The following is a 17,160-nucleotide window of genomic DNA, read 5'->3' on the forward strand; positions in this document are numbered from 1 at the left end:
TTTTTACACATTAGTTCCTTACATGGTCTACAACTGCATTGCACCATGAGGATTGTACTTTCATAAGCACTAGAGTTACAATCTATTAAATAATGAATGTTAAGTCATTCTTATTGCACAGCCTCAGAAAAAAATCACATGGAACCAATGACAAAAAAATATATAAGCTAGGGAAAGGGCACAGCGCTACATCAGTGCTTCCTCACCAGATTAGTAGGAATTTCACAACAGACTTATCTAAATAATCAGATTTATACTGTACATTCTTTATAAATATAGATTACTAGTTGAAGTACCCGGCATTGCCTGGGAAAATTCAATATTTCAATATTTCATGCATGACAAATTGGGGAATGGTAGCCTTATGGTTTCCTATAAGTTACCGATCTTGGGTGTCGAACAATGCTCTCGGACCCCTTTCCCTTTATTTTAACTTTAGTTTATTTAGTTTTTTTTGGGGGGGGGGGGGGGGGGGGGTTGTGGGTTTCTTTAATGTGAAATGGGGGGGGGGGGGGGGGGGGGGGGGGGGGGGGGGGGGGGGGGGGGGGGGGGGGGGGGGGGGGGGGTCGCTACTGTTGTGATCCAGCAATGGGGTTACTAAATAAACTACCCCAGGGGTCAAACATAGCCCTCGATCTTCCCTTGGATGAAAGAGGAAGCCATGCAAAGTTTGGCTGCACTGGCTCCTGCGGGGTCTGAATGCATAAAGGAACAGACAGACAGACAACTTTTCTTCTTTATATATTAAGATAAATACAATATAAAGTGGTGATATACACACTCCAGGCTGTCGCTGATAAAACCACTGAAATAGAATCGCCACCATAAAATGCTTTGGTTAGTTCAGTGATAATCGCACCAGTTTAAGAATGATTGGGTCTGAAAACTGATTGATGAGGAGTCAGTATATTATTAACATTTAAATAATCAAAGACTTAATTATGAACTAACTCCTCAAAGATCTTAGATATTACAGAGGAAACAAAAATAGGTTGCTCCAGTAGTTATTTAATGTAGTATTAGTTCCAGATTTATGTAGAGGGGTCACAAGTTCATGCTTCCAACAGTCTGATAGAACACCAGGTGTCTTCATGATAAATTAAATAGTTCCACTAAAGAGTAAGCAATGGAACATAGACAGTTTTAACAATTTGGGTTCTAAAACATAATTTGTAGTTATCTTTTTAAAATTAAACTGAGGCACACAAGTTTATTCACCAGATGCAGTTTGATAGTGACGAGATTAAGATTAGTGAAACGAGTATTACAACATTTTCTATTTGCGACAGGTCAGAGACTGCTGCACCACCTACAGTTTGAATTTGCTTTATATCTACTACATTATTCTAGTTGAATAGATTATACCTTTCCAGAACTTTGTAGGAGATGTACAATTTGTATTAAGATCCATATCATGTGCAATTAGTCCTGGATTGCACTAAACATAAATGCAACATTCATGGGGTTTCCATGCATTTTTTTTTTAACTCGAGACATTTGCACACGAAAAATGTCTTGTGTAAAATGTTTTTTTGGGTTTCCATTCACTCAGTTTATTTTACTCGAGTAAACCAGGCTTTTCATCCGATGTCATGCAAATGAATGGGAAAGGTGAGGGTTGATATGTAAATTAGCTATGCATAAAGTACTTGTGCTGTTTTTGAATGTTATTAGTGACATTTTATGAAATTGTGGCTTTTTTAAAGAATTTTAAGAACTGGTACACGAGTGAATCTAAGCTGCTGTAATAAAGCAAAATACCTTGTGCCTGGCTGGTTAGTAATGTGTTTTACTGCTCTTGAATACTGTTTCAACTAATGTATCTTACGACTCATTAATTAAAAATAAACTAGGAGGTACGTCTTGCAGATCACCAAGGCTGAAAACCGACGGAGACGGTGCCCTTCCTGCGGGGAGGAGGGCCACTCCATTGTCAACTGCCCTCGCCCAGGAGAGGAGGAGGAGGGATGACTGAAGGGCATCCTGGAGGCCTACCTCAGCGCTCTTGAGGCTGTGAACTTGTGCACAGCCTGTGGGGAGTGGGGCTACTTCATGGTCAACTGCCCTATCCTCTGCCCTAGAAGGAGGAGCACCAGTTCGCAGTGCTGACATCTCCAGTGCAAGAGGGAGCCGCATCAGCTCCCCATGACTGAGGGAGAGCCGCACTCATCCCCAATGATGGAGGGAGACTACACATTGCTCCCACTATTGCTGCCAGGAGACCGTCAGCCGCTCCCACCTCCACTGCCATGGGAGGATTCCCTGTCGCTCCCACCTCCAACGCCATGGGAGAGACTGCTTCCGCCCTGCCCCATAACGTCCAGGGTTGCCTGCCTCACACTGTCCAAGGATGTCTGCCTCGCACCACCCAAGGATGTCTGCCTCGCACCACCCAAGGATGCCTGCCATGCATCGCCTGGGGTTGCCTGCTGCTTCGCATCGTCTAGGATTGCCTGCTGCTCTGCATTGCTGGGGGTTGCCTGATGCTCCGCATTGCCTGGGGTTGCCTGCTGCTCTATATCGCCTGGGGTTGCCTGCTGCTCTGCATCACCTGGGGAGCCACCAGTTACAAAGTAAGAGGGAGAAATGGAGCTTCATGGCCAGGGGCTCCCCTCCTGAGTTCACCTCCCTAGGGTCCGCTGCTGCCTGCTCTGCTTCGCCTGGAGTTGCCTGCTCTGCTTTTCCTGGGGTTGTTGGTTCTTCATCACCTGAAGGTAGTTTGCTCTTTGTGTTTAACTTTAGCGTAGTTTTTACAGCAAGGGTATTCTCAAATAGATGCTTTAATACTATAACAAGGGCATAACACAGTTCATGGTAAGTGGTTTTATACAGAACTGTAAATCCACAAGAGATATACAACATGACAGACAAGGCACAGCAAAACACAATAATAAAAAAAGCCACTGCTAACAATAAAATCGCCCTTCAACCACTACTTTCTGCTGTCTTGGATTCCACAGTAACAACTGACAGCTCCTTTTTAATATTTATAGTTAAGGATAAACACGGTCATTAACATTTACACGTGAAATTACACAGGGGCATGGATTTTCATATGTACACGAGTAAATGAGATTTACCCTATCTTTCTCTTTGGCCATTTTTTTTTGGCCACAAACCTGATTTACTCGAGTAATTCTCCCAAACGTGCACATGCATGGCCATTTCACGTGTAAATTGACCCGCATGGAAACCCCATGATTGACATGCAAAAAAAGCTTTAACAAAACATTTGTGAGCTAGCCAATAAAAATAAAACATGTTTGTTTCTTATAAGCAAAGCACCTTTATTCCAGCTAGAGGTTGCCACAGCACCATGTTATCTTCATTTTAATCCAACAGGACACAATGTCATCACTGTGCAAAAAGTGAATTCAAAGGTCTGCAGTATGCAAAAACACCCACAAACTCAATTAAACAATACTGTGTACCAGTGCTGTGAGGACCTGAGGTCCTTGTGTATCAGGTCAAGAAAAACCAAGTAAAGAAGGAAATGCATTTTATATCAAACAATACAGCCTAGATAAATCACTGAATGCCCAGTGTCCAGTAAAGAGTTAATTTTAAAACTTTTGTTGTGACCTACTGTATATATGTGAAATCAATTACTCTATAGAAAAAAAAAAAAAAAAAAAACATTTTCCATGTAGTTCTATTTATAATGGAAAATGGGAGCTTTTGTGACTGGTTTTAAAAATATAATTAGTATTATTAAGTGTAAGGTAAAATCAACAGCCCAGTATTTCCTTTGATTTTTGCTTTGTATCTTTCTAGGCCAATGTATTATAACGGCCCGGTAGCACCACTATAGTTACGGTTACGTAAGCAGTTTAATGTTAAACCCTAATATGTTTACTTTAATAACTTCGACCCCATTCAGTGGATTTTCACGAAAGTTTCGATGTGTGGTCCCTTTGGTTAGATTTCTTGATTTGGGCCATTTCGTTCTGCGTGGATATGTGGATTCCGAGATCCAGATAGTGGAAAAAAATATATAAATCTGTGTTTTTTGCTGTCTACAGCTTCAAAACAATTTGGAAGTTTTATATATATTTTGAATTTTTTAAACAAGAATAAATATCTTTCTGTAAATTAATAGAAATCATTTACTATAAACTAGGTGTTTTACCTATAGTAAAACAAAACAAACAAACACAAAAACCTAATTCTTTTAACCATAGACCATAAACTTTATTTAAATATCACTTTGTGAGCTGGCTTCCATCATTTATATATTTATTCTGTACACATAATTCACTTTTGATGTCTTTCAGCAATCCATAGATAGAGAATCAATAGGAAAACAGCCTGTTATAAAAGGCTGAAACTGTTTTGGCTAATGGACTGGCACAACAATTAAAATATAAATCACTTTTTAAATCCCCAATTTGCCAGACCAGTTGACACTGTAACCAGCCACATGTTTGCTGCATGATGTGCCTATATCCCCGGGACATACCTTTGGGCCAGCCGTGAAGCAGATCCTGCAGAGATCCCACAAGGAATGTGAGGTGTCCTGGCAGGTGGCCGCGTTGCTCCCTCCCTGCACTCCCGCATGGGGCAGGTCGAACCGCTGGCAGGGAACGCAGTGCACAATTGTTACAAGCTTCAGTTCCGCTTGGGACCTCTTTCGAGGAATCACAAATACTTTCATGACAGACCCTCTCCAGGCCTTGGAAGTGGCCGCCTTGCTGTGCAAGCGAGCCACACGTCTCGTAGACCCCTGAGGCTTTTCAATAGGTTTCTAAAAGAAAGGAGGTTCCAGATGCTGACTCACTGTCACATTCTCCAGTCAGTCTGGCCAGGCAACTGGTTCACCACCGTAGACTTATGGGATGTGCACTTTCACGATCCCATTTGTCCAAAGCACAGGAAGTATCTCCGCTTTGCCTTTCAGGGAAGCGTTTACAAGTTTGCTGTGCTGCCATTTGGCCTCTCTCTAGCTCCTCATACATTTTCAAAGTGCATGGGCACTATCCTAGCCCCAGTGCGGCTGCAGGGGATCAGAGTAATATACTATCTCAGTGACTGGTTGATCTGTTCCCAGTCGCGAGAGTGACAGAGGATCTGGAGAGGCTGGGCCTCATCATCAACGATGCAAAGAGTCGACTTACACCGGTGCAGTGCACGACGTACTTGGGGATCCGTCTCGACTCCAGTATGATGTGCGCATACCTGTCGTCGACAGAGTAGCAGCTATCCAGGGTTGTGCCAGAAATTGTTGGATCTGATGGCCGCAGCCATACCGGCCATTCAGCTGGGTCTACTTTGCATGCTCCCACTACAAACATTCCACCTACAATGCGTTTCACCTACATCCCAAACGCGACAGACACCTGCCTACCGGCAGCTCTGGTATAAAGAGCTCAGCAATGTCTACTCAATGGGCAGGCATATCCCATACGTAATGCCATTGGTGGTTGTCTTCTCTTTCAGGGAACCAGGGTTACGGAAAGTAACATAACATTTTTGGATATCAAAGAAAATTGTATTGCTAATTAGCATATTTACTTCTTTAGCTTAGCAGAATACCGTCTATATTTACCTTTTAGTGTGTGTAATCATGTGCTGAGGATGCAAAAAATGTTCTCAAGACACTTTAAAAATATTGTAAAATCGACGTAAAGATATATTAATGTTGAGAAACCCAGCAACATGTTACTGATGTAGACAATGAGAGCAGAAATTTGCATTCTATAAGTCTTTCATCAACCAGCTTGGCTGAGCACTGGTCACACTGGTGGAAGCCCGCAGATCCAGTTGACTGCACCCACATGTTTGCAGTTCTTGTTGTTCCAAACTGCTACGCTCAACGAGCAGCCTGCAGACGCTTTTTTTTTTTTTTTTTTTTTAACGATTCACCGGTCTTCCCCCTCACAGCAGGGCCCTGATAGGGCAGCTTTTGTATATTTGCTCAGAGCTTGACGGTAAGAGAGGCTCTTTCCCATTCGGTAATGGTTGTTATTCGAATTGAAAGGGAACTGTATCTTTAAATGGGCGTGATTGCACTGTGTTTGCAAAAGGACCACAAAGTTTAGGTAGCTGGTCGTTTTTTAAAAAAAATTCTAGCTGCGACTTTCCAGACTTTTACAATTACTGCAATCACATTTTATAATATTCTATATGCTACCATTAAACGTTCCTGTGAATAAATATACATATTTCTGTCAGATAACATCTGCAGTTTTGAAAGTGTGGAATCAAGTTTTGCTTCCACGTTTGAATTAATTAGAAGACACAACATGTATCTGCATTACTAGACGAGATAGTTTTCAAATACGTCCACGTCCATTTATAAGTTAAAAAATACAATGTCTGTCGATTAAGCATTATGTTTTGTTGTTTTGGTTCGTCCCATTGTTTTTTTAAACAATTTAAATGTTTTGTGTTTGCTGCAAACTACATCAATAACTCCGCCCCCCTTCTTCCCTTTCAGTCCCGCTCCCCCTAAAGAAATAAGACACTGGGAGGTTTTGATTACTCCACCCCTCAACTATCTTCCAACTTTCTTACTTTACACGGTATCTCTCCACTTTTCTCTGCTGTTTCTCCTCCCTAGATGGGCCATGCACGTTTGCACTTTCACATCAAACTGCTTGCAGGATTGTCCTTAAAGCCGAATGCAATCTACAACTTGTTTTTTTAATTGACTCAATAATTTTAATTAAAACATGTTATGTGTCCAAGAAGGTTGGATTCTCATTCTGGTGAAGTTTCTTTTCATTTTGACAAGCAGACATGCTAGTGCATTTCTGCAGAGCAATTACCACTTTCCAGACCAGGAACAAGGTAAGTGACCTACACGCAATGCACGCGAACTCATTTGTCATTTATTTCTTTGTCTTTGTCTTTTTTTTTTTTTGCGTACGTACGTGCTTGAACCCGACGACCATAAAGTAATTCTTATCTAATTTCTTTCGCCAAATATATATATATATATATATATATATATATATATATATATATATATATATATATATATATATATATATATATATATATGTTAGATAGATATGTATATGTGTATGTGTGTTAGATAATAAAACGGTTGGTAATGCATTTTCATTCGCTTCCCTGCTAAATGATGTGTAACATAGCATTGTATAAATCTATATTGTAAAGTTTGAACAGACTTGGAAGTTTTTTATCCATATTAATACAACTTTTTCCTTCTCAGAAAACTTTATCAAGACTCATAAAGAATTCGATGTGGTGCATCCTGTGAAAGTTGACTGGGATGGAGTGTTTGTGTCTCACAGTTTAACCCATCACATCAACAAACCCAGGAGAAAAAGAGACGCGAGAAAAACTGACACTCGCGTCTACTACAAAATTCACCACAAGGGCCAGGATTTGCTTTTTAATCTTACTGTTAACCCAAATCTACTTTCCCATGGCTACGTTCTTGAGAAAAGATACGGAAAACTTACTGGTGCCAAGATGCAACCGCACTCGGAGAATTCCTGTCATCTCGTCGGCACAGTTACTTCGTGGAAGCAGGTCGATAAAGACATTGGGTCGGCGGCTGTCAGCACCTGCAGCGGATTGGTAAGCAGATTCCGCCAGCAGAAAGAAAAACGCCTAAAAACTTTATGTAGTACCCTTTTTTATAGCTTAATGAGGTGTGGCCCCTATATATATATATATATATATATATATATATATATATATATATATATATAGAGAGAGAGAGTGAGACACAGACACACACACACACACACACACACACACACACACACACACACACAGACAGAGTGGTGAAATTCTGCCTTACACTGTACCGGGATTTATTTTGATGCTGGTACTGGGTACCGGGATGCATTTAATCAGAGTTTCATCCAACCGGATGTATTCCCTCCACTCACACAGTCCACTAGTGCAACGTTTCTCAAATGGTGTTTCCATGCTGCAGGGCAGTTTGCACGTGAAATGGAGATGCGCGTGCACGTTTGGAATAATTACACGTGTAAATCAGGTTTGTGGCCCCAAAAAACGCCCAAAGAGAGGGATTGGGTACATCACATTTACTCGTGTGACAAAAAACATGGGAAAATCCACGTCCAGTTTCCCATGGAAACCCGCATTTGACGTGTAAATGTGAATGTGCTTGTTTACCCTTAAGAGACATCACTGTAAATATTGCAAGGGAGAGGGTCAATTGTTACTGTGGAGTCCAAGACGGCTGAAAGTATGTGGCTGATGGGTGGTTTTAAGGTTAGCAGTTGTGTAGTTCACCTTAATGATAATGCAGGCATTTTTTTTTTTGGTTATTGTTTTTTTGCTGTGTCTGGCTTGTGATGTTGTATCTCTTATGCCATTATTGTAGTACTGAAGCAGCTGTTTGAGAACACCCTTACTGTAAAAACTGTGCTAAAGTTAAATACGAAGAGCAAGTGGGCTGCTTAAATGTCTAACTCAGGTGTGGGCAATTCTGGCACTGGAGGGCCGGTGTCCCTCCTGGTGTTTGTTCCAACGGACCAATTAAGCTTATAATAAGCACTTAATTGGTGCAATTAAGTAATTTAGGGCACAGTTGGAACAAAAGCAAGGAGGGACACCGGCCCTCCAGGATCAGGATTGGGCACCCCTGGTCTAACTTAATTAATTCCCGTCCTTTTTTTGATCCCAGCTATGTCCGAAGACAACGCATGTCTGCCCTCCATGTTAATAAATATAGTTGGTGAACTGGATTTCATGAGCCAGCTTGATTGCCCAAAACAGTGCAACAACATCCAACAAGTTGTTGATGCCCTCTCAAGTGACCAAACAAAACTGCAAATGAACGTATTGATTGTGTTTTATTTGTTTGCATCATTAATATTTAACACAACAGTAAGTCCAACACAACTTAAAAGAAAGGAGAGACTCCTCAGATTACTGCTGTCCAATTGAAACTGGCGGCTGAGGTAACCTTCACAGTTGCCAAGTCTGCTTATAATAAGTGGGATTGAGTTTGTTTGTTTAAGACTTGCGGGTTGGAGTTTGCATAAACACCCATATTCTACCATGGGTTGCACTTGTTTTGGGTTTGTTTTGAAAGGCAGTGCCGCTTTTTTTTTTCTTGTGAGACTTGGCAACACCGATAACCTTCCCCGTCTGTCTCACAGGCAGCCACTGATTCCTGAACACCTCATTTTGTTGACAAGAGTTTGTGTAGGATAAAGCAGGCAGTGGCAATTTTGGGAATGAACTAATGCACTTCAGTCCGTTTCATCAGTATCCGCCACCTCCCTTTCAAGTGCCCACTACCCGTATTTGCCCAAGTGTGGTGTTGAATGCTTCCTCAGTAGCTGTCAGCCACCTGGACGGGTAGGTTTTCTAAGCCAGGGTAGAATACACAGCATCAGCAGGGAAATATATATAACGTCTACGCCGGTTTTCAGTCATGGTGATCTGCAATACTTGTTGGTCAGTTTCATTTTTAATTAATGAGTCTTAAGATAAATTAGTTGAAACAGTATTCATTACTAACAACATGATACCCCACTAGTGACATTTGAAAAACAATTTGGGCAAGAGCAGTAAACCACATTATTAACCAACCAGGCACAAGGTGTTTTACTTTATTACAGCAGCTTAGATTTACTTGTGTACCAGTTCTCTGTGCATGGAAACCACATTTTCACAAAATTTCACAGCAATCTTCAAAAACAGCATGAGTATTTTACGCAGAATTAATTTACATATGAACTCCCACCTTTCCCCTTATTTGCATGACGTCGGGTGAAAAGCCTGGTTTACTCCAGTAAAATAAACAGCGAATGGAAACCCAAAAAAGCATTTTACACGAGGCATTCTTCTCGAAACAAATGTCTTGAACAAAAAAAAAAAAACATGCATCCACCATTCAGCACAGTTTGTGCTGCTTACATTCTGTTTCCGCATACTGCTTCTGTTTCTGTTAGGTGCTATTGGCATGTTGATTGGCCAAACTTTCATTTTGATCAGATTTCATTTTGCATGAGTCACAAATCTCCACTCATTCGTTGATCAACGAGAGAAGACCTTAGCAGTTCAATGTGAAAACAATGGTGCAGCGGAGAAGCTATCTGAATATTCGAAATGAACATTGCTGCACATTCATTTGAAGGCAAAAATCCACGTCAGTGTTCACCATAAATTACATAGTTGATAAATATTAGAAATAATTATAATAACACGTTTTGCCTTGCGCCAATTTACCACATTGCCAGGATTTGAGTGAAAGTTTCTAAAATGGCAAGTGACGGGTGGGGCAGTAGAGATTAACATTAAAACAGCAGGATCAACGTGCTTCAGGCTTGGTAAGAGAGTCAGAATCGGGATACAGATGTAGGTGTGCTTCACGCTTTTCAAACACGGGTCCAGCTTGCACGGGTCATGTTAAGCATAGTGATCAACGTTTTGTTTTGTTGTGATCCTGCAATTTTGTGTTATGAGGACTGTAATAAAAGAAAACCTAAACAGTGAGGTGTTTTTCTTTCTACAATGCCCCCTTTTCTAAAACATTTTCAAGAGTTTATTTAAGGTAAACATGTGTTTTCACTTGCGTGTACATCTAAAAAAAAGGCACAAGTAAACCACAGTAATGATATTTCATTATGAAAGTGTGTCTTTCGCCACTTTGTTTATTATGCAAAAATCATATATCAGGGATACATTTTTTTTAAAAAGTCTACTTTTATACTGTTTCTGCCTGAAAAGTCTTTTTCTGGAATAGATCATGGTAATTAATCTACACAGAAACACAACAGTGAAGCACACAGACTATATTATTGTAGGATAAGTAGTAGGTAAAAAAATACATAAAAGAAACAGGGATATATGTTCTAATCCAAGGCTGTTATTGTAGCATGGCCAGATCCTGTTGTAGGTGAGTACCCAGGGTCTGGAAAGTATGGGGATGATTTCAGAGAATGCTATGGAGATTAAAATGGCCAAGTCAAATACAATTAACAATTCAATTAAACAAAAGCAATTAAATTAAACAAAACATGCATTTTCACATTTTTTTAAGCAGGGTGTAATCTGACCCGTCCCATACAACCTTACTATATATATATATATATATATATATATATATATATATATATCTATATATATATATATATAATATATATATATATGATAGATACAAGCTGGATACATATACTTAGACACAAGCTGGCTTTGTATTGTGGTCTCTACCCGAAAATTAGTCTGGAAAATATTTATCCCAGAGTATATGTCTGAGTCACTTGAAGAGGTGATTAGATCCTTCAAAGGGCCAGAGATAATCAGTCAACTGTAGTTTCTGTATAATTTCAGGTGTCTGTAGCCTACTCTTAAGTGTGACTTTATTTTTGTTTGTTTGGTTTTGACACACTTTTTGTGTTCCAAAAAGAAAAAATAAGTTCCCATTTACAGTCCTACCATTACTTTATTCCTGGCCATTGTTGGAAATAGTTGTTAAACTTTATCACAAAAATATGCTTTAGTCCCACAAGAGTAAAGGATATCAGTGAAATGGGTCAGATTTGAAAAAGTAAGCCAATTGTTAATTGTTATATGTCAAACCAGTTCCTTTCTTTTTGTGGTAACTAATTGCCCATAAATACAGAGGGGTTGCACAAAGAAGATGAACATATTTTTTGTTTTAGCTTATTCAGGAAAGAGACTGGATTCAAGTAACAGATACAAAGACAAGTTCAGAAATACCTAATGGGTTGCCAAGGCATACCACAACATTGCAGCAAAGGCATTGGCAAGACAATACATTTGTTGGGGGAAACATTCCACAAGTGTTATGTCAAAATATGAAAATGTTACCACTCTGAAACCATTCTACCAATGGCTCCTCTAGCTCTAGATGCCCATATATTACCACATAATCTCAAAAGGAGTTTACGTAAGTCTCACCTTTTTGGCACGCTCTTTTGGTAGTACCTTTTGGGCAGTTTGGGTTTACATGTAGCTTTCTTTTGGCGAGAGAAATTCTCCTTCAAAATTCAAATGACCTAATTTAATATACAGATTTGGGATGGTTTATTTAAATGTTTCTGTCAGTGTTCCAATTTGGATTGCATGATGACTGATATGCAGCTTTCTTTAACTGGGTTTACAATACGTTTTTAGGTTGTGTTGAAGAACTACAAATGTAGAAACAAAACAAAAACCCAGAGATAGCATTACTCAGGTACCCCAAATATAGCAATATTATGGACTGGTTTGCCCTATCCATGCATTATTTGCTAAATATTGTTTGACTACAAATATAATTTGACACAAAAAATACGTTTTACTTTACAATATGAGCTGACAATTGTCAGGTAAGGCCACCACAGTGCCCTTGCGTGACCCATGTTCTGACAGGGCTTTCCAGCACACACTGCTTAACTGGTACAGTAGGTTGGTTCACTTCAGACAACATGTGTAATTACCACTGGGCAGATCAGATGAGGTCTAAAACCAGAACAACCATGGCTGGAGTATATACATATCTGGAGTGAGACAAGTTATTTTTTGGGTACTTTTCCAATATTTACAACTATCATAACTATTTCAGCTTTTGTTCTTATATTTTTTTATTTTGGTTTTGTTTATGAAGGACACAAACATGTTTTGATGCATGTGTGTCATAGTAATGTAAGGAACCACTAAAGGTACATCGTGTAAGAATGAAAATGTGAGGCTACTATCTCATGCACATGACTTACTATAATAGCTCTTGCTGACGAGATAGTAAGTTGTGTACATTATAGTAGCCTCCCTTTTTAATTTACACCGTGTCCCTTTAGGGTTTCCATAGTAATGAGATCGTTGAAAGGGGAGACAAATAATGTTACACAATCAACCCATGAAATGTATAGATCTTTCTTATCCACTTATGACAGCTGTGGCATCAGAATTGGTCATAATATCATTCTGTGTATGAAATTAACAGAATTGAAATATATAGAGGGGGGTCTTAAGCAGCGTTCCCTCTAAGGCTAAAATGCACACATTTTTCGCAGTAACTGGCAACAACCTTCACACTCAGTTTACTAACTTTCGCAAGTTATTATCATAAATATCAACCTCAATCGAGAATCAAGCCTGTCAAGGTAAACCTATTATTTTGAGACCATTCTTAGAAAACATTAACATAAACGTATCTGTGTCTGTCTTGCAGCTGATTCTCTGATTTCCCTTTGTAAAAATGCACGTCACATTAGTGCAGCGCTCGCTCGGGCACCAGCGAATCTACTGATACAGGGTGGGCGAAGGAGACGTCTGGCAATTCTGCCTCTATAGAGAGTGCTGCTCATGAACTTTACAGTTTTTAACTTGTCATATAATAATAAAATTAGTGACACACAATCTTCCTTCTTAATTTACACTTTGATGTTTTTTGTTTTATTTCCCTTTTAAAAAATGACCATTTCAGAAATTATCTTAAGTGTTTTGAAACTGGTAAAAATGAAATAAGCACATTAGTCGAAAATACACAATGAAGTGTATAGTAAATGAAGAAAAACACGTCCATTTTGTTTTAGAGTTTATTCTTCATGTGACTTCACACCATGTCTCTGCTGAACCTCAACATGGTGGCTGCACCAACGAAGAAAAAAAAAGCAATGTTTCAGTAAGACCTAAAATAAATCTGATTGTCTATATGAGGATGGTGCGATAGTATTCTTAAAGTTTTTCTGTAATTCGCGTCATCATGTACGAGTCAATGCAATTTTCCCGTGTCCGTGTCCGTCAGCATCAAAAAGACATCAAGCATAGGTCACTAGTTGTTTTTTCTCCGGGAAAAGCAGAGAAAACCTTTCAATGTCCGAGTGAGACCGATAGGAGCCGAATGAAGCCGGAAAAAGAGGGGGCGTATCTGAGCAATACAGACAGCCCCATGCACCACAGAGATAACACTGACACAAACAAAGGAGATAGCTGCATCCGCATCCAGCACTCAAAGAACATCATGGACATTTGCAGAATTTTTTGAGATGTTATAGTAACAAAATAATGACTTGGATTGCATTATTGAGGAGTTTGGTGATAAAATGAGTGATCAAGAGAGGATTTATTAGTATGCAGATCTATAAAGAGGTATGTGAAAAATACAGTGAATAAGGGTTGGGTGGCTGGAGATGCAGTACTGATGTCCTTTTGCTATGCAGGGCCTTTTAAACCTGTTATACTCTGAAAAAAAACAAAAAACAGCATATGTAAAATAAACAGTGTGTGTGACAAGCGTTGAATAAATGGACCGCTAAGGGTTAAATGTCATAGTGCCAGTCGTAAACACATAGAGAATAAGAAAGCAGATAAGATGCCAACAATGGCAAAGGCGGAGCTTTCCCGAGGTAAGCAAGCTAAATTAATTGCGTATTTCATTATTGTTTAGTTTATTTCATTCCACGCTACCTGCCAGTTTTAAGCCATGGCCGTTTCTTAATTGAATTATATTTTCTGACGATGAAGAAATGAGCTCAGAATTATTTTTCTAGCTATACAGTCTTTAAAGGAAATTGATCACTTTACTGTGTACAAGATGTAGTCACTACACTACACACCGTTGGTTTCATAAAGACGTTCTGTCTAGAGACACGCCTCTTTTTAAATCTTGCAAATAACACTGCAATTAGGAAAGAAACAATTGAGAGGATTAATTATGTGTTTACATTAAAAGGGGCGCTATTTAAATTACAGTCGGATAATACATAGCAGTGAACCTGATTTAGAGCAACGAGTCAGTCAACACACCTTTATCAGTGTTTCATATTTTATCCTGGTTATTATAATGCCTGTAAAACGCTAAACTTAATGTGTGGCACACAGTACATGGGATTACTCTCACATGACATTGCTGGACTGGTACTAAACAGTTTCATATTTTTTTATTGTTATTGTTATGCCAGCAGTAAGCTAAACAGGTCTTTTGAAAACCCCTTTATTTGTAGACTGAACTACTGTGTTAGTGGAAGACTGTAAATATGATTCTCACAACTGTGCTGGACATTTGGTTTTCTGAACTGTTGTAATATAATTCTTAGGTTTTCCTGCTTATTTTAATACCAGCAATGGCCAAGTGATGTCTATAAACATTATGACAGGTTTGAAGTGTCTTCAGGTGCTTTACTTACTATTACAGCAACAAGAGTTTGATTGAAAAAAAAAAAAAAAAAAAAATTGGTACTATTTATTAAATTTACTTATTTTAACTACCAACATTATATTTATGTTCAAATGCCATATTTAATCATTAATACATTGATAAAAAGTGGGAACAAATGGAATTGGCCATTTTTGAAAAACAGAATTTGGTATTCCCAAGAATGGAACAATTAGTAGCCCTACAATTGAAGGCAGTGCAGATGCCAGTGTTTTATGCAGTAGTATAAAGCAATTTTATGCAGGCCACCAGTTAAGCATGCAGTCTATATCTGTGATAACAACTGACAGGGCTGCACAGGATTCAGAGGCAGAGCCACAATAAATGTCTTGTTTGAGTTTAAAGTAAATTGTAAAATTGTTGAGATACTTGTTTTGGAATATTGTTTCAAAATTATATGATGCAACAAAATATATTAAAAGGGCTAATGTGTGGCCGAAGGTTTCTCACTGATAATTAACCCTTTCTCCGTCAAAACGGCAAGTTTCTCAGTAGCTAAAAAGCTTAGAGGGAGCCCTGGTCCTAAGCCATTCTCTGTGTCTACTTCGTTTCTGGTCACAAACTTCCCCACTGACACAAGAATGCTTTTAAAAAGAATCGTAAACTAAATACTGAACAAGTGGTTTATCTCCACCATCGCTGAATGGATCCTTAGATGCCGCAAGCCAGACAATTCTGGGAGCTTTGACACCTAGGACAGAAAAGAGTCCATCTCTTAAATCCAGCCGACAGGGGGCGGAATAGCGGACCAATTGAGAACAAGGGGCTGTCTAGGAACAAGAACAACCAATGAGAGACACCCCACGTGGACTCGGGTACAGCTCAATCACAGGATGGAAGTGAGAATCACAAAAGTAGTCATGTGACTTTCAAAGGACGTGCTTCCCATACGGCATGAATCCCACAAAAGGAACAAGGCTCCACACAAGAGAAAGAAAGTTTCTGAAGTCATGGGAGCATAATTACTAGAATTCACGGAAGGAAAAAGCCATAGTTCTTTGCCCTATGAGGGACTGAACCAGTAAACGGGACCCTGCTTTGATCTGAAAGCATGTCTTGGTTTCCACGTCACTGCAGGAAATGGATGGAAGCATAGCCAGCAGCTGGGCCTAAGGTCATGTACTAGCCGTACACAAGAATTGCAACGAGAACACTTCTACAAACAGCGTAACTTTTCAGTTGCAACACATTATCTGAACTGAGTTACGTCTGATCAACTGAACTATTTCCAGTTGGAGAACTGCCGACAAGTCAATGATAATACTACAAGACTTGAATTCAACAAGCTGATCTCCATTTGAAAATAACTGTTTGTTTATTGTGAGCCGATGCACCACAATGCGTACTTCAAGCAAAGCACCGTCTTCTTTCATTGGAACTTCAGATCCAGAGAGGGAAGCTGCAGTGTTCATCACCAAAGATTGACTACTACTTTGTTGAAAATCGATAAGTATTTAGCATATTAAATACTTTATGACTCGAAGTTAACTGTAGTAAATGCAATCAAGTTAGTGGATAAACTATTCTAGGAATATAATATAACTTCTTCTTTTAAAGTGTCTAAAATGTATTTTGTTTGTTGAAATGTGCAACTCAAAGGAGTTGCCTTGTAAATGCTGAGATTTTGATCATTGCCCCATTAATTTGAATATATAATCAATTGAGGTTGATAAAATATTATTTGTTTGATAGATCACGTCTAAACTACACTGAACAAAAATATAAACACAACATGTAAAGTGTTGGTCCCATGTTTCATGTGCTGAAATAAAAGATCCCAGAAATTTTCCATAAACTCAAAAAGTTAATGGTATGTTAATGTTTTCTCTCAAATTCTGTGCACAAATTTGTTTACATCCCTGTTAGTGAGCATTTCTCCTTTGCCAAAATAATCCATCCACCTGACAGGTGTGACATATCAAGAAGCTGATTAAACAGCATGATCATTACACAGGTGCACCTTGTGCTGGGGACAATAAAAGGCCACTCTAAAATGTGCAGTTTTGTCACACAACACAATGCCACAGATGTCTCAAGTTTTGAGG

The 17,160-nt window shown here is 39.2% G+C and overlaps 1 protein-coding gene across 1 annotated transcript in view; it reads left to right on the top strand.

Moving 5' to 3' along the window:
* The first annotated feature begins 6,572 nt into the window (after window positions 1–6,572).
* Window positions 6,573–17,160, top strand: part of adamts12 (ADAM metallopeptidase with thrombospondin type 1 motif, 12) — a 159,615-nt gene continuing 149,027 nt past the window's right edge. Inside the window, exons 1-2 of the mRNA XM_041234881.1 lie at window positions 6,573–6,789; window positions 7,178–7,548. Coding sequence (XP_041090815.1) covers window positions 6,672–6,789; window positions 7,178–7,548 — 489 coding nt within the window. The 5' untranslated portion in view covers window positions 6,573–6,671. The remainder of the gene's footprint in view (window positions 6,790–7,177; window positions 7,549–17,160) is intronic.

Source organism: Polyodon spathula, chromosome 2 (assembly GCF_017654505.1).
Source record: "Polyodon spathula isolate WHYD16114869_AA chromosome 2, ASM1765450v1, whole genome shotgun sequence".
Classification (NCBI taxonomy): Eukaryota; Metazoa; Chordata; class Actinopteri; order Acipenseriformes; family Polyodontidae; genus Polyodon; species Polyodon spathula.